This window comes from Rutilus rutilus (genome assembly GCF_951802725.1).
Source record: "Rutilus rutilus genome assembly, chromosome: 2".
Taxonomy (NCBI): domain Eukaryota; kingdom Metazoa; phylum Chordata; class Actinopteri; order Cypriniformes; family Leuciscidae; genus Rutilus; species Rutilus rutilus.
In genome coordinates this window covers 45203060-45224310 of record NC_140210.1, presented here as the reverse complement: position 1 = coordinate 45224310, position 21251 = coordinate 45203060, and the positions used below count along the sequence as shown (strand labels likewise).

The window sequence follows — 21251 nt, the reverse complement described above, 5'->3', positions numbered from 1 at the left end:
GTGCTCAGATGCATAAATTGTCCGACAGTGTTTTTGACAAGGACATGAATGATGCCTCTAATTGAGTTGACTCCACCTGTAAAATAAGGCTTGGTTACACTTTATTTCGATAGTCCACTTTAGACATAAGTAACTTTTCAACTACATGTCAACTATCTCTCATTAGAGTATTAGAAGGCTGTAGTAGACTGTCAGTAGACTGATAGGTTAGGGTTAGGTGTTAGGGTTCGGGTTAGGAGAATAAGTTGACATGTAGTTGCTAAGATACTTATAGTCAGTAGAATGTCTGTTGGAGGAGTAGTGATGTAGTGCTTTCTCGGACTCGTCTCGGACTTGTTCCTTCAAAGACTCGGTCTTGACTCGGACTCGGCATGGCCGGTCTCGTCCCCATCACTATGGAGGAGCATCAGTGTTATAGCAGGTATTAAACAGACAGTCTACTAATACTCTAATGACAGTTAGTTGACATGTAGCTGCAAAGTTACTTATAGTTAGTAGAATGTCTAAGGTGGACTATCGAAATAAAGTGTTACCGGAGGATTTAAAGGCGTACACTGAAGGAATGATCCATTTTTTGGGGAATTGTCATATTTTTGTGTTTCTAGGACAGAATTCAAGAATTCAAATGTTTAAGGAAGAGAATATAACAAAGTTAGACACTGCCAGTTTTAATGACTTGTTACTCTTGCAAAAGTGATGTTATATTTCTTGGTTCCACAGACTTTTTTTTAATTTCTTTATGCGGTATTTTTTTATTTCTTTATGAGACACTGCACGCGTTCTCAAATACTTTGGAGACAAATTTGTCGTCAATTAAATCTGACAAAACGTAAAAAGTATAAGTAGATATGTAGTAATAGTGGCTGTATTATGTCCATATTTAGATAGTGAAGTCGTGTTGCGTGCGCGCGCGCGCGCGTGCGTTCCTCTTCCTCAAACTTCCGCAAACTCTTTTCAGTCATTCGGTCAGTCATCATGTCCAACAATAACGCTAGCAGCAGTAGTGTGGCTGTGGCGACCAAAGCCGTCAAACAGCTCAGAATAGAGGCGAAAATACGAAGAATTAACGTAAGTATGTCAGCGTCAACTTTAAAGGTGAAAGAGTTTGTAGGTTGAGGAAGAACACGGACAAAAGTGTTTAACCGGTGTGAGTTACTGCTAGCGCTAACGCTAACCAACAAAACAACTATTTAAACGCGTTTAAACTAACTTATAGGTAAATGACATCCGTTTTTTTAACGTCACGGCAACTCCGAGATGTTTTTAAGTGTTTATGATAGTTTTATACGGTCAGATCTGCACTGTAGTCGTAAACTTTAGACAACAGTTAGTTGTTATGCCCTCTGCTCATTAATAATGCAAACGCACAGAGAGCAGCGCTATAACTGAGACTCTGCAAGTACAGTGATGGCATCAGATTGCAATATTATGATACTTTTTTAATACTGTCTATAGCACTTAAAAAAAATACATTTGTGTCTAAACAAAACAACTCTTTACTGTGACTGAAACTTTTTTTCCAGCTCAAAGATACTTTAAATGAAAATGTCATATTTTCTTTATAATGCATGCAGTATATCGAATTATTAATAATAACACTGTATTATGTTAAAATAGTGTTTGTTGACCTAATTTTCAGTTACCTAGCGTTTAAATCCTTTCCCATAGATTCATCATGTCACTGTGTTGTCTGACAAAAATAGATGTAGGCTTACATTTGTTTAATAGAGATTATATAAGAACTTATTTCAACCATAAATTTAAGTTAAGATACCACAGGTAACGTTAATTAGGTTAAAAATGTTTTCGATAAATAGATATTCTTTTCAAATACCGCAGTTGATTAATCACAGGACATTAAGACAATTGCTTTTTATTACAGTGATACGTTTTTTTAAATGTTGTTTAAATATGTGATCCATTATCTAATTACATCTGCAGTAATTTGCATATAATTTCCAGAACGGAAATATGAACTTTGGATAAAGCCAGGTTCAAAAACTGCATTGATGTATTGTTATGTAACTCCAAATATGAAAATAAACTGTTAAATATGTATTTTGGATGTTTTCTTCTCACTATTCCGAAGCAAAATTGACCAGTGCATGAAATAACAATGGTTTTGTCTGTAATATCTTGCCTTAAAAATATACACATTATGTCCACCTGCCTAATGTGCTGTCGGTCCTGCCAAAACAGCGCCGACCCGCGAGGCATGGACTCTGTGTGCTGTGGTCTCTGGCACGAGACGTTAGCAGATCCTTCGAGTCCTGTAGGTTGCGAGGTGGCCCACATTCAGCTTGATTGAGAACTGGGGAATTTGGAGGCCAGGGCAACACCTTGAACTCTTCATCATGTTCCTCAAACCATTCCTGAACAATGTGTGTCAGGATACATTATCCTGCTGAAAGAGGACACTCTTAGGAAGGGGTGCACCTGGTCTGCAACTATGACTACGTTTACGTGTGCACCAATAATGCGATCATTTCCAGTAATCAGAGTAAGGTCTTAATCGCAGTAAGATGTTTACATGACAGCAGCAGAACTCGCTCCAGTTTACATGCAATTTTCATTATTCTGATTATTCGCTTTTAAGTATGGTTATTCCACACTCAGAAATGCATGTTACCGGCCATTGTTTGAATCTACTCGCATCAAATTCGTTTTTGTGAATGTTATTCGGCGCGTGATGAACATCGCAGTGCCTACACTGATCGCACTCTGGTTGAAGATATGCAGCAGAGTGAGTTGTGTTGACAGTTTAGCGACTCATTTATATCATTTAACATGTCGTCTTCACTGCGATCTCTGCAGGTTTCTCAAGCTGCCACAGACCTGAAGAACTTCTGCCTGCAAAACGCCCATAAAGACCCTCTTCTGATGGGCGTCCCGTCCAGCGACAACCCCTTCCGCCCGCCCAAATCCTGCGGGCTCCTCTGAGCTGATCCCGCAGAGGTTACAGCAGCCTCCTGACCTCCTCTCAGCTAATGCTAATGCATGCACCAAATGCTCTCGTTTGTCTTTGTCATGATTCCATATATTAATATTTGTTATATTTATGTTTTTTTCAGAGCCGACAAAGCCGTTTCTGATGATGCGTCTGTCCTCGAGCGTCTGTTTCTACCTTTACACTACTACATAAAGACCCACACAAACACTAGACAAATTGTTTGTTTGTATGAACTGTATTATGTATAATAATACTTTGATTATGCTGAATTTACACTGTATGGCATGGTACGATCAGTTACTGTATTAACGTTTCTGAACATGCATTACCCCACAATGTACTAAACACTATTTTATTTGTGATGTGTATAAAGCGAGAACAGTTTGTTGAAGATTGTATGAAGGTTTCCCTGGTTTATGAGGAAGGAATTGAAGAATTAGCTGACATAAAGAGACAGATTTTTACTATAGTGTTTTTACTAATTTATAGCCAGCAGATATTGGCTTTAAGGTCATTTTAAACAAGCATTTGTGTTCAGACTCAGTGTTCACACTAAACATCGCAGGGACGTCTCCCTGTATCTGACCCTCGTCAGCCGATCAGTTGATTCAGGTGTGTTCCTGATCTACACGAGCACCTACTGAATGAACATGTTACGTTTGAATCTTTTTTTCAGTGTCTTTTTGCCTTTAAAATAAAGTGTTATTGATCATTTGTCTGTTGTGTTGACTTTAAAGTGCATATTCACCTTTAAAATTGTAAGTATTTCTCAGTACCTTCTCTGTCAGTACTCAGTCCATTAGGAATGTGAGTTAGCTGTTAAATAGACCGAAGCTGTCGATCGCTGATGAGATGATTGAAGGAAACACAAGTCACTGGAGCTCTCGTTTGCTCCGTAACACGCTTTAATGTTTTTATCTAACTTCTGAGAAGGCACAACAGATTTATTTGCTCTGGTAAGACATGTTAGGTTAACATATTTGCTTATATATCTATCAGAGATTTAATTTATGCTAACACGTGTTTTAGATAAATTACTCAATGGTATTTAAATTGCATTGAAATTGCTGTGGTTTTGCAGATTTCACAATCACTTCTGGTCATTTTTCATGCAGTGAAAAGGAAAAGTTGCACAAGGCATCAGTGTTTTCTGTAGCCGTGATTTCTAATGTTGTGCTGTTAGTATCTGCAGGGTTATGGCACACAAACATCTCTCGAGATCACCATCGTGTCATATCCGAGCTCAAGACTGCTCAGGTAAGTGTGATATCATCTTACACACACACACACGTGATATGTAACGGTCAGAAAGAGCAGCCTGAGTTTGTCCTGTGTCTGTCAGAGATGCTGAACTCTGTGTGTGTGCCTCATCATGACGAAACCACACTCCGCTTCACACACAGCAGGATCTTCAGAGAAGAGCACAGAGACCCGATCAACTCGTTACAGGTGTGTGTGCCACACCTGAGCCTCACTACACTACACTACACTACACTTCACATCACGAGTCACGGCAAAGAACCTCTAAATAATGAATAAGGCTGTGATATTATTTTCGCATTAGTTATGCTTATTTTCTGACACATCATGGCAGTATTTATTTTACTGCCTTTTAATTCAGGATTTATATTATATTAATATTAAATTATGGCATTATATTGTGTAAATTAATATTAATGCTAATTACGTTTTTATTTTATAATATATTAATATTAATATAGTTATGTTAGCGTTGTATATTATATTTTGGGACCCCATAAAAAAAAAAAATAAAAAAAAAACAAGACGACCAAGGCATCTCAATGGGTTTATCCCAATATATAAATAATATTCCTAATTAATGCTTAATTAGGCTATGTTAATATTGTATAAATTATCCCAATAGCTATATAAATAATATTCCTAATTAATATTTAATTATGTTAATATTATTATATTACTTCCTTCATATTATATTATTAAACTGACTGAGCTTATTGTCTTTCACAGGAGCAGCTTATGGAGAAGGACCTGCACATCTCCAGGCTACAAGATGCTCTGACCTCTGAAAGAGAGAAGGTTGTGTTATGATGTGTTATAATTCCTGCAGTAGAGCGCACCAGACGACGGTCGTGTGTGTGTGTGTGTGTGTGTGTGTGTGTGTGTGTAGTGCGCGCGGCTGCAGTGTCGCTGTCACCAGCAGGGGGCGGAACTGAGGCGCAGAGAGCAGAACATCAGCCGCATGAAGGAGAAACTCTCTCAGCTCTCCGACAGACACAAGCAGCGCGGAGTGTGTGAGACTCACGGCCCGCGGTCACAATACGGTTTCATGTTCAACTTCTAGCGACTTCATTCACCACCTTAATATTCCTGTCCTTTCCCTTTTTGAAACATTTGCCCTCGTTGACTTACAATAATGTGTCACAAAAGTTTATATTATACACAACCCAGACAGCAACATAGTGTCGCCCACATCTGGTACGCGTGGAATCCACATGTACTGTACCAGATGTGGCCCGGATCTGGGCCGACACTATTGCTGTCTGGGAAACTCCCCTGAGTGCAAGATGATGTCATCAGTATTTTTGTGCGTTTTTTTTCCTCAAGTTTGAGTGCGTTAACTTGCAGACTAAAAAGCCAAAAAACATTAAATTAGGATGCATGCACCATGAAACCCACAAACTGCACAGTGACAACAGTATTCCCCATCTATAGCCATGGAGATCATAAATGTGTTGCCAAAGCGGACAGGACGGAGAGAGCCTGGCTTCAAGCCCGCAAAGGCTGACGGGAGGTACGACCAATGACCCGATAGAGTGTACAACGCGCTTTAATCCATCAGAAACATTTGTGTAATTTGCAATATTGTGCTTTAATGTGGACTTTAAGCATCTTTTATGTAAAATTTGAGGAACAAGAATTATTTGTGGAGAGAAAAGTATAGAAAATATTTGCCCATTCCCCACAAAAAATGTCTTTTGGCTGGAGCGCTTTGTGTTTCCCCCTGCAGGACGGAAGAAGCACTGCGTCTGCTGCTGGACCGGAGAGAAGCTGAGCTCAGAGAGGCCATGAAACTCCGGCACGCGCTCACCACACTACTGCACATGCTCAGAAATAACATGGCACAGGTGAGAGAGACCTCTGCACATGCACTGGAAAGATCTCCTTTAAAAAAAAAATGTACGGCAGAGTTTGCACAAACTATACTCTAAAAGGATGTTCTTCACCGGTATTGGGCAATGCGTAATTCTGAGAGTGCAGAAAAACATACTACTTAATCAATTAAAACATGTCTTGACACCACAGACCCCTTCGCAACATGGTAGGTGTTTCTCAATGTCAAGGATACTTCCTTGGCAGGACTGGTCCTTCCAAGTCACTTCCTTCAGAGGCTAGGCGAGGCTCCTCTTTAGCATTCGGAGAACACATAAATGGAACAGGCTAGCAAGTGCACGTCAGTGAAAATGAAAAACAGAGCGTTGCTATGGACGCAGTTCTGTTCACTCAGGCAATATAATCGTTTTTTAAATCAATAAACTCCTTTTTAATCATATTGATTATTTGACTGTTAAGTGTGTTTAAACAGTGTGGGTCAATTTGACCCATAACATAATGGATGTAATTATTTTTTTAAACAAATGTTTGGTAACGTAAATATATTTACATTTGAAAGCATATTGATCCGTTAACGCTCCGACTCCGTTAACGTCCAACATTTTGAATTTTTTGAACAAGATGGCAAAGCTGCGCGCATAGGATTGTGGGTGATTTGAGAGCACGAAGGCTACACATATGCATCCTTTCCTGTATATGGGATATTTTTCGAACGAAGGACTCAGTCCTTGGTGGAAATTCTGAGGATCCTCGACATTGGAACAGTCCTTCGACGGATGTCGATGACGTAGCATCCTCGAAATTCTGGCTTCCGAGGATCCTTCCTTGACATTGAGAAACGCCTACTGTTCCCACGCTAAATTGGCTATTACTGAACTTTAAAGTTCATCCAGACTGCTGAGGCTTCAAACTCTCATGATTTTTATTCAACTGGAAAAGTAAAAGTGATCCGAAACCTGTTCAGTAGCAGCCTTGCTATGTTTCACATGAAACGGGCCTTGCAACAGAAGTGGCCTCCGTCCCACCGCCATCATGGAAATTAACGGGGGTTTGGGGCAAAAATGCCACCAAAATTAATAAAAATGCCCCCCAAAAATCAAGATATACAGGGCAAAAATGTCCCTGCATAAGATCTTGTTTTTAATACTTATAACAGGATACAGAGTCCTGTTTTGTGATAGTCTATTGATTTTATACAACAGTTCAGTGAACAAGAAGTTAATTTTTGCTGACTTTCCTTATTGGGGATGAGGGGCCTCCAAATTGCAAAGTCTGCCTCTTTCAGTGTAATATGTGATGCACACTTACTATTATTTACATACTATTTAGGATATGAAGTATGCAAATTGGTATCATATAGTATAATCTTTCTAATTAGATACTACAAGATGACCATTCAGGACTGGGGGATGAGGACAAAGACAATGTGCTGGTCCAATCAGAGCAGGGCCTTGGTGATCATGTGACTGGAGGTGTGGTCCAGGAGTGGATGCAAGTCCAGAAGAGACTCCGGGAGCTCGTGTCTCAGAGTAAGAACCGAATGCTTGAAATTTACATGTTAGAAGAGGCTTTATGGACTGAAGTCAACGATTATCTTTGAATACAGTCAAAAATGATGCAGACACCAGATATTGTTGTGTATATTTTTTACGAGTGTGTGCAGGACACTATAGTTCATTTATGTAAGTGAGGAGAGCAAAATAAAGTAAACTGTGACATATTATACCCAAATATTCTTCATACAGTGACTACCAGTAAAAATGATTCAGACACTTTGAGCTGATCATATTTTGCTGGAGTGTTTTTTTCTGTAATTGCTAATGCAACCTTTTCACACACAGACTGAACTAAATGAAGCATTGCTTGGTGATTGGTTGAGCTAAACTGGTATTATCTAATGGTGTAGTTAAATTTAACAGCTGACAGATATTCAACATAATTCATGAGACAGTCTAACAGAAGGATGGACAAAACCAGAGAAATCTCAACTGATTTGATAACTCTGAGTTATTGTCATATTTTTATTACCATTTTCTAAACTATAGCGAATAAACTGTGATAATGTGAGAAATGTTGAAGGAAGGTGTTCGGATAAGTTTTGGTTTGACTGTATATGTGTGTGTGCTCATCAGGTGCTGTCGCTCAGGGAACGGACCAGGAGAAGCTGCTGGCTCATCTGGAGGAGGAACTGGAGCAGAGCCGGGAGCTGATCCGAGCACAGCAGGAGTTACTGCAGGTCAGACACCAGAGCTGGGGCTCGTACGGGCTCTAACCGGTGCGCAACGTTCTGCTACGGTTTCCGGGTTGAACAACATGTTTCTGGAAACGGTTTGAGATACGTTTTCTCTTGTTTGGTGGGTGTGTCAAAATGTCAGCCCAATCAGCAGCAACATGTATATAAACCACGCGGTATTAAAGAGACCCATAGCACAATGGGTCCGAGTGAAGTAGTTTACAAATGTGTCCGCTGCAGCTCAGTATACGCAACAATTGAAGATATTAGAAGACATGTTTGTCTTTTCATCCTGAAATGCGAGGCAAATGTTGGATCACAATAATTGGGAACCAACCACAGGAATCCCTTCACTCGATTGGGATGTTCTCTTTTATTCTGGACGGCGAGGGGCAGTGACTGTAACAGAGCGTATTTTGCAGTATTAAATGCGTATTTATACCGACTTCATCAGGCTCTGAAAATTCTTCAAAGAGAACACAAAGAATGTCCTTCTCAGCTGCCGTAGATGCAACTCTTGCGTCATCAGAACAGGGTGTTCAACACACCACCGTTTCCGTTTCCGTTCAGCCCCGATGTCCCGTCCGGCTCTGTGTTTACCACAGTAAAGTGTGTGTTTTTCTCTCAGGACAGTGTGACTCCGCCTCTCCCCGCTGTGCTGATGGACTGCTACTATCTGGAGGAGTGGGAGCGGCTACAGGACCGCTGGAGGAGCTTAACCGGCAGAGGCGGAGCTTCCAGCGAGAGAGGCGGGCCTTCACTGAGGCGGCTATCCGATTGGGTCACGAGGTGAGAGGCACTTACGTTGATTTATGAGAGAGAGAGAGAGAGAGAGAGAGAGAGAGAGAGAGAGAGAGAGAGAGAGAGAGAGAGAGAGAGAGAGAGAGAGAGAGAGAGAGAGAGAGAGAGAGAGAGAGAGAGAGAGAGAGAGAGAGAGAGAGAGAGAGAGAGAGAGAGAGAGAGAGAGAGAGAGAGAGAGAGAGATGAGAGAGAGAGAGAGAGAGATGAGAGAGAGAGAGAGAGAGAGAGAAGTTACTGGTTGCTTAAAGGTCCTCTTTGTTGTCTTTTTAATCAACATTGTACTTCAGAGTCATTAAGACACTTTGAATCACAGGATTCATAAATACGTTGAAATACATATAACATATAGATACTTAAATCAAGTCACAATAAATAAGTAAATGAATAAATCAAGATAGGAACTTTACCCATATGTACAGACATGCTCTAGCCTAATTCACACAACTGGCTGAATTCATAAGTATACATGAATGGACTTCTTTGACAAAAATATATACATATCATATACATACATATGACATTAAAACATGTAAATAAACATTTGATAGGAAAATGAATGAATTTAATAACTAACCGTAAATGAGAGAGAGAGAGACAATAGTTAGTGATTGCTTTTAAGGTCCTCTTTGTTGTCTGAGGATGCACCGCAATCGTCACGGCAACTCCTCTCTCTCAACTGCCAACCAGAATTTGGAAAATGCAGCTGAGCTGCCCAATGTAAACTCACTACAATAATAAAACTTATATACATACAAGTAAACTGAAATAGACATGTGTAGGTAATAAAAGAAAGAAAGAAAGAAATATATACAAACAATCCAATATCCCTGTGACCCAACTAAATTCAGGCCCCGTCCACACTACTGCGTTTTCGTTTAGAAACGGAGACCTTTTGCTACGTTTGCACCTCCCGTCCACACTAAAACGACAAAAACGGAGACCCAAAACGGAGAAGTTTAGAAACGCTGCCGACCCGTTTTTCGTTTTGAATCTCCGGAGGGCGTTTTAGTGTGGACGGCTCAAAACGGAGGACTTTAGAAACGATGACGTAGTAGAGGCTCACGCTCGGATCTGATTGGGTGTCATCAGTCATGGAGTAGGCTATATCTTTTCTAGCAGCTGTTGTGCAAGTAAATTCTGCATTTTACAATGCTAACTGCCTACATGCGCCGGAGGCAAGCTATTATTCGAGCGATCTGTGACAATTCCCGGTAAAATAGTGACAATGTGACAATTCCCGTGTGCAACTGACAATTCCCGATAAAATAGTTTACGTTTGACAATTCCTGGTATCGACCGTGTACATGGAGCGTCGGTTTTGGGTTAACCCGGGAAGAACCAGCGCATGGTGGGATAATTTTATCAATGAAGTTGTGTTTACACCGGCTCGCGCATGCCCAGTGTTGGTGAATGGTCACGTGATCCGCGTTTTCAGTCGTTTTAATGTGGACGGAGATCAATTCTAATACGCAGCTAAAACGCTGGTGTGGACGGAGATCGTATTCGTTTTAATTCTCCGTTTCTAAACGAAAACGCAGTAGTGTGGACGGGGCCTCAGGGTGGTAACACTCACCCCCACAAAGAAACTAATGCTTCCAAATATTCTTTAAACAACCGTATTACTTGTTGATTCCTTTTGTCTCTCAATAAACATAAATGGGATAATTTAGTGGTGGCAACGTCTGGTATTTTATGCCAGGACCAGGTATGTAGAATGATGGTATGTATGTTGGTGTTGGAGAAGTGTAGTTTTGAGAAAAACTGCTTACTGGCATGGCTTGCGTCCCATAAAACCCTACAGTGTTAACTGCTGTGTGTGTCCATAATGATGGCTGGCCTAAATGTGAGTAGGTGAGTCTTTGTGTCGATTCCTTCTGGAATGCATTGAAGGGGAATTTTGTATAGTTGTGTGTGGGTTAGTTAGGAAAATAGGAATGTCTCCAAATTATCAACATGATCCACTAAAGCGGGTGTTTACATGACACTTTCAACTAAAAACTGAAAACTTTTTATGAATTTTGGCCGATTTCTTTGCACGTCAACGGCGCTTTGGGGGACTGAAAGTGCAAACTTTTGAAAACTGGTTTCAAAGTGCACGTTTTTGTGAAAACGGTGACGTCATGCACATCACGCGTTCAGTCTATTGGCGTGTTGTTACTATACAAAGTGGCATCGCCATCTACTGGCCATGATTTAAAAATACAGTATTTTAATCGTTTATCACGGATCAGTGTAAACGGGATCGCTTTGGCAACCTTGTCGTCTGTACGTGAAACTTTTCAAAAGCACAAAAGAAGTTTTCGGTACATCACTGTCATGTAAACGTACCCTAATTCTCAACCAGGCACACTTCCAAGGGGTGATTTAAAAATTATAACAAAAAAACAAGCTTTAAAATAAACTAAAACAAATAAACTCGAGATATTTCTAATTTGAAGTCACTCCCTCAACACATTTAAAAAAAAATCTGGTTATGCTCTAAAAGATAAATTGTTATTTGAGTAAAAAAATATTTATTGAACTAATTCAGTTAATGAAACTTAACTTAAAATATATTTTAAATATTTATAATTTAACTAAAGTTTTTTTACATAATTATAAATAAAATTTAGAATATATTTTATATAAATATGTCAATATTAAATTTAAATTGACACTCATAGTTCTGGAAATAAAGTTTGAAAATGATCAGCTTTGTCATTACTGCAGAAGTACCAGGAAAATCTTGGGATCCTTCAAATATTGACAGAAATCGGACTACAAATCACCCAGCGCACCTTGCAGAGCACGAAAGAGACGTTTAGAAGAATAGTTACACAGATTTTTGCTTCATGGACAGTTTACAGTGACCAGGGAATTGTCGAGAATTTAAAATAAATAATAAAATCACCATGAAGTATAATAAAAAAAATAGTTTAATCACCTTTTGTTATATGAACAAACTGAGTGAAGGCTTGCATTTTCATTTAGTCTTCTATAGAAAACAATAACGGCATATTGAGTAAATAAAAGGATTTCATTTTCAGAATCAGAATGAGCTTTATTGCCAAGTATGTTTACACACACAAGGAATTTGTGTGTGAATATCTTGGCTGAATTTCTCCTTATAATGCTTAATAATCTATATTGTCCCTCAGCAGTGTGTGTGTGTGTGTGTGTGTGTTTCAGAGAAGCGAGTTTGAGCAGCAGAAAGCCTCCCGTTTGAAGTCCGAGTTCCTCAGTTTTTCTCCCGTCAAGAAAAGCTGTCAGTGGAACAGGAGAGAGAGCACAGCGCTCAGCGACCCCCGTACATACACACACGCACGCGCACACACACACAGATCAACATTACAGCATTCATATCACACTATAACACAGCCCTGTGTGTGTGTGTGCAGGTGCAGCAGCTCCGGATCAGCTATCTCTCTCTCCGTGTGTCACTCCGTCATCTGAGAGGTCAGGGGTCACGCCAGGTCATGCCATGACCCCCAACACCCCTGAGCTGTACTCCGCTCTTAAACTGCCCTACCGCAGGTCTAAAATCTCTTTAATATCTCTAATATCCGTGTAATGAGAGGTGAATGATACAGTCGGACTCAGTGCTGTCCTTTTCTCTCTGTCTCTCAGGTCTCGGCGGATCCTTCTGTCCCCTGAGGAACACAACACCGACTGGCCCTTTTAGTTCACACACTTCAAGGAAATACTGCGTGTTTTGTGAAGATTCAGTCTTTTTTTGAATAAATTAAATAAAGGATATGCATTATACATGTGGGATTTCCTTGTGTTTTCTCTTTCCAGCATATCGTCATCTCTCACAAATGCACACTTCATATTCACAACTGCAGATATTGTTTTGTAAGCTGCGGCTGAGACCGGGGCTAGTTGTCACAGGATCTATGGCTGGTTTCACAGAGGAGGCTTAAGCTAGTCCTCGACTAAAATGCATGTTTGAGACAAAACAAGTTGATTTCAGTTAAAACAGCTCAAGATGCACACCAATAATGTTTTTTTTTCCTAAGGCGCATTTATAAAAGCAACTTAAATGCTCTAATTGAACTATAAGGCCAAATCCTGGCTTAATCTAAGCCCTGTCTGTGAAACCAAAGATTTCTATTCAAAAATATGCTTATTTTGTTGTGGTTTTGTATGTTGGTTTTAAATACTAGTTCAAAAATGTCTTGAAATAATAATTTTTGTTAAATATTAAAATGTTAAAATGAGAATATTTAATTTGAATGTAATATTTGTGGTATAACATGGGTAACCAAAACACATTTACATTCAGACAAGGAATTTAATTAAATAAAAGGATTTCGTAAAATACTTCGCAGTAGGGGTGTAACAATATATCGTGTCACAATATATCGCAATACAAAAATGCAACAATATGTATCGTGAATAGTTCACCCAGAATAAAAATTACTATGTGAGAAAAAATGAAGGTTTTCAGAGTTTTAGTGTCAGTACTACATTAAAATATTATATATAATGTTGAATATAATGTATAATAATGCAATAGGGGAATATCTGTGCAAAAAAAAAGTGGCCTACATTATTGTAAATGTATCTAGTCAGTGACAGAGAAACGTATTCGTCTAAAATAACGCTGTATTTTCAGCTTTAGAATCATGAATATTGTTATTCTGGTGTCTCTATTGTCCTGTGCTTTGGGTTTCCAGCACCAAGTCCAAGAATATTCATTTATACACACAATGTAATATCAAAAATTGATCAGTTTAATAAACAGTACATTTTTTGTTAACCTTTTATCATATGTCTTGGAGTATCGCAATAATATCATATCGTGAGTTCAGTATTGTGAAATGTATTGAAACGTGACATGAGGGTATCCTTATACCCCTACTTTGCAGGTATTCAAAATTGTACATAATTTACATTGACATTTGTTTCTTAATTTAGATTTTTCTTATTGCTTCTTATACTGTTTGTATTGTCTCTTACAGGATTATATATAGTATTATTTATTATAATTATTACTGGTTATTGTCTCTTATTGAGTATTATTTTATATTTATAGTCTTTGTATGTTTTGTGTGTTGCCTTTCTTGCGAGGAATAGACAAAATTCATTTATGAATATTTTTTGGTTTGTTTGGCAAAATAAAGGTTCTATAGTATTTTTTTTTTTTATGTTACGATTGTACAAAACCTTTTTAAAACGCCATAGAGTATTTCATATTTAAAAAAAACGCTTCTTCTCCAACCAGTTTCAATAAACAACGGATTCTCGTTGCGAAAACGTACCCATATGGTGTTACACTAGGAATTCAAATTAAATCTATTTCACTTACCAGTCTTTTTTTTTTTTTTTTTTTATTCAGCGGACACAATTAGCAAACCAATCATGCCCTAATTGGTCTCGTGCTGTGACGTATGCCCTTTAAACCCCACGCGTGTTCAGCGCGTGCAAGTTGTTTTGGTGGCGTGTGACATGGCCTTTTCCTCTTCTCCGTTACATCTGGTCAGCTCATAGATCCATGGAGTTTAAAAACGATTATTTCCAGCCCTGGAATGACTACCTGGGTTTGGCAGACCTGGTCAGAAGAATGCATCGGTCGGGACAGCAATCAGGCTCGGATGAGGGCAAAAGTCAAACAACAACAACCGCCGCGCGCGTGGAGTCTCCAAGCGGCCCAACGCGCGCGCGCACGACAGAGACGAGCGAGGAACCCTGCAAGAACTCAAGCGACCAACATGAGAGGATGTTTTGCAGTTTCTGCAAGCACAACGGCGAGAGTGAGGTCGTGTTCAGATCCCACTACCTTAAGGACCGCACCGGGAGTGTGACGTGCCCGTATTTGAGCCAGTACATGTGTCCGCTGTGCGGGGCCACCGGGGCCAAAGCGCACACGAAGAGGTTCTGTCCGCTGGTGGAGAAAACATACAGCTCCGTCTACGCCAAGAAATAAACGTGTCGAACGGGACTTTTCTGACCCGCAGAGGAGCTGGAGTAACGAGACGATTTGAAAGGACACTTTTTACATAAGGTTTTAATGTTAAGTTTTAATTGTTTGTTTTATACGTAATGGCTTGTGTGTGAGTTTGCATGCATGTGTGCTTCCACGGTTTGATTTTTTTTGCACTTTTTCTTTGGATTTCCTTCAGTTGTGTGCACTGGTCTTGTGTGTTTCACTTTCTTTTCTTTTTTTTTTTTTCTTTTTTACCACCTTGTGAACAAACTTGTACACCAGCCATTAGGCTTGCTACAGGTGCAACCGCGTTTCAAATCTCTTCTACAAACAAGCTCTTTATTTTTATATATTTTATATAACACCTTTTTTATTGTGAGACTTTATAACTATTTAACAAAAAAAAAATCTTTTACTGTTAATAATAGGTGTGTGTTACTCTTGAGATGCCTGTGTTTGCATCAATAACAAACTAAATGGAACAATCTACAAATGCTTCTGTTTTATTTATTTCTCTCATTTTCCACTTTATAATTTCTCTAATTGTGCTGGAAATCATGATCATCAGGTTTTGTCACATTGCGAAATTTGTGTTTTTCAATTACCAAGTTACACTAAAAATTGGATTAGGTTACATGACAAATGATTTTTAGAACCCATTTTTGTGTGTACTATCACAGCACTTTAATTGAAACAAGCTCAATTTGACAATTTGAGGTGTAGTTTTACAAAACGAGCTCAAACACGCACAACAATGGAAAGAGTCATTTTAATTATGTAGTATTTACTGTATGTAGTACGTTTTGCACAGAATGATGGACAGATTTAGGGCTAAAACTTTCAGAGCCTTGAGTCTAGGGGTCACAATCCTGTGACTGACAGAATTACAATGTTTACTTCTTTGCTTGAACTTCTTAAGAGGAAAGTTAACTTTGGCTTACTGAAACGAAACCGCTCTATGCAACTCTTAGACACAAAGATGTGAAAACTTCAAACACATGAACAATGAGTGTTCATTGTAACTGAACAATGTGTGAACAAGTGGCCGGTAGCTAACTGTTACTACAGCTAAATCACTCTGACCCAGTGTTCTTTCTTTTGTCCAAACACTAAAAAAAATTGTCCACTATATCCTTCGTTAGAACATATTCAGAAACTGATGCCTATACTTCTAGTGTTTAGGGCCATAGATGCTGTGAAACGGTGGTCTTGGAGGTTTTCTGCCTTGTTGCAGAGGTCCAATTTTCCTGTGTGCATCCCTCACTATCCGACTGCAAGAAAACATCAAAGTTATGTTGGTTTTTGGTCAAAGGTTTCAGTGTAAACCACAACATCAGAATCATGTTTTTTGTTTGTGTGTGTGTGGTAGAAGTGCTCAAGACTTCTACGAATCATGACTTACTTCAGAGAGGTGAGATCTCTGATAAGGCCACACAGCAGGTCTGTGGCGTCTTCCAGATCACAAGTGTCTTCTGCGATGGGGAAGTCCTCCAAACTGAGCAAAAGTAAACCATGAAAATAAAAATAAAAAGCCTTATAATGTACAGCACATTGAGTCCAAGACAGTCAATTCTAAAATTAAACCAATTGCTAGCTAGACAGTCAAAGTGAACCGCTGGCACTCGTCTCACCTCAGAAGGATGTTGTTGAGCTGGGAATCTGTCACGGAGTGGACGGATAACGGGCTGGAGGGATTGGGTTCAGCAGGACTCGGATGAGGCTCCTGAGTTTCACTCGGTAGACCATCATGCTCTGAAAGCGACTGATGATCCAGCTCAGTTTTAGTATCTTAATGTTGACTTTAAAGGACATGTGAGAGTTTTTGTATACTTATTATCAAACTAAAACCCACATTATTTCGTTGACTTATGGTACGGCAAACTTAAAGTCAATTAACAAATCCAAAGTAGTGGTTCTGGTGTTTCAAAGGAATTCTACATAAAGAAAAATGACAATTCTGTCATCAAACTTAATCTCTCATGCCATTATAAAGCTAGAAGTCTTTCTTTCATCCCCTTCAGCTAAACTCAAATCAAGTTCAGTTCAAGTAAAGCACTTCACACCAGGTTTGAGGTCCAACGACACTGATTTTTGCGTGTCTAGACATTGTTGTCAAATGTAGTACAATGAATCTTGATATGTCATATTTGAGTTAAAGGGTTGGTTCACCCTAAATCCTAAATACAGTCATTTATATGATGAACAGGTTTAATTTGAGCATTTATTCACATTTAGACATTCATGAACGCACATCAGATATGGCAAACGGAAGCTCAAGCATGAATGCTTAACGTGCGAGAACCAATGAGGTTCATTCTCGTGTTACACATCACGGCTGCGTTCAGCCCCGACAAAACGTTGCACAACGTTTTTTAAACAGAAACGGTGATGCGTTGAACACACTGTTCTGATGACACAAGAGTTGCAACTATGGCAGCTGAGAAGGCCATTCTTTGTGTTCTTTGTGAAGAATTTTCTGAGCCTGATGAAGTCGGTATAAATATGTGTTTAATACTACAAAATATGCGCGATGTCACAGTTACTGCACTTGCCGCCCAGAACAAAAGAGAACATCCCAATCGAGTGAAGGGATTGCTGAAACTGAAATGGAAGCACACATCTTACCTAATTCAGACTAAAACACATCTATTTAGCCTCACATACTGACTTTATTTGTAGTTCATACTGTTTTAATACCCTGTATTTTCTTTCTCATTTTCAGGAAAAGCACTTAATTACCATTGTTTATTTCTATACCAAATGTCATACACTTGCAATGAAGCTAAAAATATAAACAACTACATCATTATGTTGATATCCTATATTTTTACAATCAAACTTACGACAAACATGTCTTCTAATATCCTCAGTTGTTGCGTATACCGAGCTGCATCGAACACATTTGTAAATTAATTTCCTTGAACCCATTGTGCAAGTTCACTTTAATACCGCGAGCTTTATATACATGTTGCTGCTGATTGGACTGCAGTTCTGACACACCCACCCAACAAGAGAAAACGTATCTCAAACCCCGTTGCACACCGGTGCACGCCGTTTCCAGGAAACATGACGTCCGACCCAGAAACCGTAGCAAAACGTTGCGCACCGTTTTGAACTTGAACGTGCCCCACGTTTGAGCTTCAGCAAGAACCAATGAGGTTCATTCTTGTGTTACGCATCATGTTTGAGCTTCAGCAAGTACCAATGAGGTTCATTCTTGTGTTACGCATCATGTTGAGCTTCAGCAAGATCCAATGAGGTTCATTCTCATGTTACGCATCATGTTTGAGCTTCAGCAAGAACCAATGAGGTTCAATCTCATGGTTCATTCTTGCTTCCGCAAGAGGTTTGCTCTCACGCGTCATAGCAAGAACGGTTGAGCTTCTGTTTATGTTTGCTCATCTGTGTTTATATGTTAATAAAAGCCTAAATTCAATCTGGTCATCATATAAAGCGATCGAGTCTCTTCAGAAAATTTAGACCAAACTGCTTGATTCATATGGATTACTTTTACGATCTCTTTATGAACTTTTTGAAGCTTCAATGTGGTAGTTGCGTAGCTGTCAATAGATGGACAGAAATCGCTCAGATTTCATTAAAAATATCTTCTTTTGTGTTCTGAAGATAAATGAACATCTTACGAGTTTGGAACGCCATGAGGGTGAGTAAATTAAGACAGAATTAAAATGTTTGGTTGAACTAACCCTTTAAATACGATTTGATAAGTTTTTCATTGAGTAACAATTCACATTTTGGCCTTTTCTTATAGAAATGTATTACTTTTTTAATACTTCTATGTCCTTTCTAGAACTTAAAAGCACTCTTAGGACATCCTGCAGTATATCATGTGACAGTGAGTAAATAATGTCAGGAATTGCACATTTGTACTTTTCTTTAAGTGTATGTTCTTCATTCAAAAGAATAACTCACTTGCACATCTTTATCTTCACCACAAGGTGGGGCTGCGGGTGAGGACCAACTCCACAAGTCTCTGTTCTCACAGTTCTCTGTGGCCTCAGCTGTTACAGATGCAGCAACCAGAGTACAGTCCAAAGACTCACTCTCATCTTTAATCTCGTTGATTACCGGAGGTGCACTGACGGTCTCATTGACTGCAATATCTGTGAACTCCACACACTCTTCATTGGTTTGGCCACTGATTGAAGTGTTCATGTCAAGTTCAGATGGACAGCACTCCTCATCCTCCATCTCATTGCCTCCCACTACCAGTTCTTTAAAATGATTAGCAATCTCAGAAGTGGATGCTGATTCTTCGTTGGTCTCTTTGAGGACTTCAAGTGGACCCTCTATCACAACCGCATCTTGAGCCGAAACATCGGTCGATTCCTTGTAATCATCAGCTAAATCTACATACACTTCGGTACCAATCTCAGTTGTGACGTCATCACACATTTCTGGCCTATCTTCTCTAATGTTGCTTTCATTATTGCTACGCTCCACACATTTAGTTTCAATGTCCTCAAGAGGATCGTCAGAATTAGCATGGGACGGGAGTGTATTGTCAGTTTCATGAGCAATATCTTGCTCGCTTGACATGCATTCAACCAATATCTGAACTTGAACTTCATTCCCATTCTGCACATTAGGCTCCTCCTGTTTTTCCAGTTCAGGTTTATCTTCTAATGGGCAAGAGGTTGGGAAGGAGGAAACCTCTGACTCGGTTACCTCCTCTTCAAGAGAGATTGTGCCATCCTTCTTTAAATCTTCACTGATCATCACAGACTCCTTGTTAATATCTTGACCTGCCTCGTTCTCCAGTCCTTCTCCAAACACATTCCCTCTAGTCGACTGTTCCTTGAGCATCTTCTTCCTATCTCCAAGCCGACACATTCCCATCCTCTTTTTTATTTTCCTCTTTACTAGCGGATCTGCATCTTCAGTCATATGAATTCCTGTCTCGTCAACTGAGGTCTCATCTATGATGTCCGAAGACCCTAATCGTTCGCCCATCTTAGGTTCAGTGGCTAAACTATCCTCGTGTGACAATTCTCTCTCGGTTTGACACTCATCTGATGGTAATTCAGAGTCACAGTCATCCGGGACCTTCTGGGATTCGTGGTTTGAATTGATTGTGATTTCACTCTTTTCATCATCCAGCTCTACGTCAGGCTGATCTTCCTTGGTAACTTCGACATTTAAAGGTTGAGAGAGCGTGTACTTGTCACTATTGGTAGGCTCTGGGGTTTGTACTGCGATCTCTGCAGTTTGTTCAATCTCAGGTGGGTTTGTGCCATTTCCATCCTCATCATTGCATGTTTTTTCTTCCAGAGGACAACAAGGGTCACCAGGGAACTCGGTTGTCTGACAGATTTGTAATGTGATCTGTCCAGGCTGATGCTCATCCAGCTTCTCTGAGCATGATGCATTATGGGAGTTGTTGTTTTCTGGATTTGGTGTCTGAATCTAGAAGAGAAGAGTTATGTGAATCAGCAAAAGAAACACAAATATAACAGCGTCAAAGCATAGAAAATCTTCTAAATGTTGTTTGTGTAGCCTAAGACAAATCCACCTGAGTTTCATCTGCAGACAGCAGATTTGTTTCTTCAGTGCTTCTCTGTCGTTTTGCACTGGACTTTGTTCTTTTAGGAGGTTTGAACTCTGCAAAAATACATTTATTTACATCAACATGTATCTTGTAAATTAAAAAGTCAATCAAGCTCATTAAGTGAATGACTGATAATTATGTTTTCATGGGTTCAGGCTACCTGTAGTCTTTGATTTTCTTTTGGTCATTGTCTTGTTTTAGTCCAGATTTAACTAAGTGAATAAAAGGAAGCAAGTTAAAACAAATTCATGGCACACTTGACACATTTCATTAGTAGGCTATATCTTGTAGCTTGTTTGTTTAAATGTATTAATTTAATTCTCATCTAACCCACGTTCATAAAATATATATTTTTAAATATTATAAAACGTTCAACAAACAAAATAAACCTTTTATGCTTAAGTAAACCACGTATAATTTATCTGACAGACATTAACTGTCAATTCAAATGCGCGCGCGCGACGGATTCGTGACGCTATTCGTGGTAGCATATTTAGAAGAAAAAAAAAACATTTCTGCACCTTTTCTCAGAGAAAACCAATTTCAACGCGACAAAATACCAGAAAGCGTAATATATCATTTAAAATATCACTACATCGACACACCCCAGCGGCTGAACTACAAGTCCTCAGAGTCTGTGGGGCGTTCCCGCGTGCCGTAAAGCGCGAGGCTCTGCCGTTGCTATGGGAAACCTGGCGAA

The 21251-nt window shown here is 39.3% G+C and overlaps 4 protein-coding genes across 4 annotated transcripts; 3 read left to right on the top strand and 1 right to left on the bottom strand.

The window, feature by feature from the left end:
- The first annotated feature begins 935 nt into the window (after nucleotides 1-935).
- On the top strand, nucleotides 936-3664 carry LOC311286062 (guanine nucleotide-binding protein G(I)/G(S)/G(O) subunit gamma-5). The gene is made up of 3 exons (XM_084402094.1): nucleotides 936-1068; nucleotides 2815-2955; nucleotides 3072-3664. Exons 1-2 carry the CDS (start codon nucleotides 976-978, stop codon nucleotides 2938-2940), a joined length of 219 nt encoding a protein of 72 aa, XP_084258220.1. The 5' UTR covers nucleotides 936-975; the 3' UTR covers nucleotides 2941-2955; nucleotides 3072-3664.
- Nucleotides 3665-3795: 131 nt separating this feature from the next.
- LOC311286061 (afadin- and alpha-actinin-binding protein B) lies at nucleotides 3796-12820 on the top strand. Its single transcript, XM_084402093.1, is given in 14 exon segments — nucleotides 3796-3906; nucleotides 4134-4207; nucleotides 4293-4399; nucleotides 4940-5008; nucleotides 5100-5223; nucleotides 5645-5723; nucleotides 5940-6057; nucleotides 7422-7572; nucleotides 8176-8279; nucleotides 8905-8980; nucleotides 8983-9065; nucleotides 12246-12363; nucleotides 12455-12590; nucleotides 12684-12820. Coding segments are annotated over 13 exon segments (1281 nt in total). The 5' UTR covers nucleotides 3796-3906; nucleotides 4134-4146; the 3' UTR covers nucleotides 12739-12820.
- Nucleotides 12821-14553: 1733 nt separating this feature from the next.
- nanos3 (nanos homolog 3) lies at nucleotides 14554-14985 on the top strand (the record flags this gene model as incomplete). Its single annotated transcript, XM_084390896.1, has 1 exon — nucleotides 14554-14985. One exon carries the CDS (start codon nucleotides 14554-14556, stop codon nucleotides 14983-14985), a length of 432 nt encoding a protein of 143 aa, XP_084247022.1.
- A 751-nt stretch (nucleotides 14986-15736) lies between these two features.
- Nucleotides 15737-21210, bottom strand: LOC311285385 (uncharacterized protein). Its single transcript, XM_084401019.1, has 7 exons — nucleotides 21073-21210; nucleotides 20712-20763; nucleotides 20516-20604; nucleotides 18916-20409; nucleotides 16617-16747; nucleotides 16388-16480; nucleotides 15737-16256 (listed from the first exon to the last, which is right to left on the bottom strand). The coding sequence occupies exons 2-7, from the start codon at nucleotides 20737-20739 to the stop codon at nucleotides 16157-16159; spliced, it is 1935 nt and encodes a 644-aa protein (XP_084257145.1). The 5' UTR covers nucleotides 20740-20763; nucleotides 21073-21210; the 3' UTR covers nucleotides 15737-16156.
- Nucleotides 21211-21251: the final 41 nt, after the last annotated feature.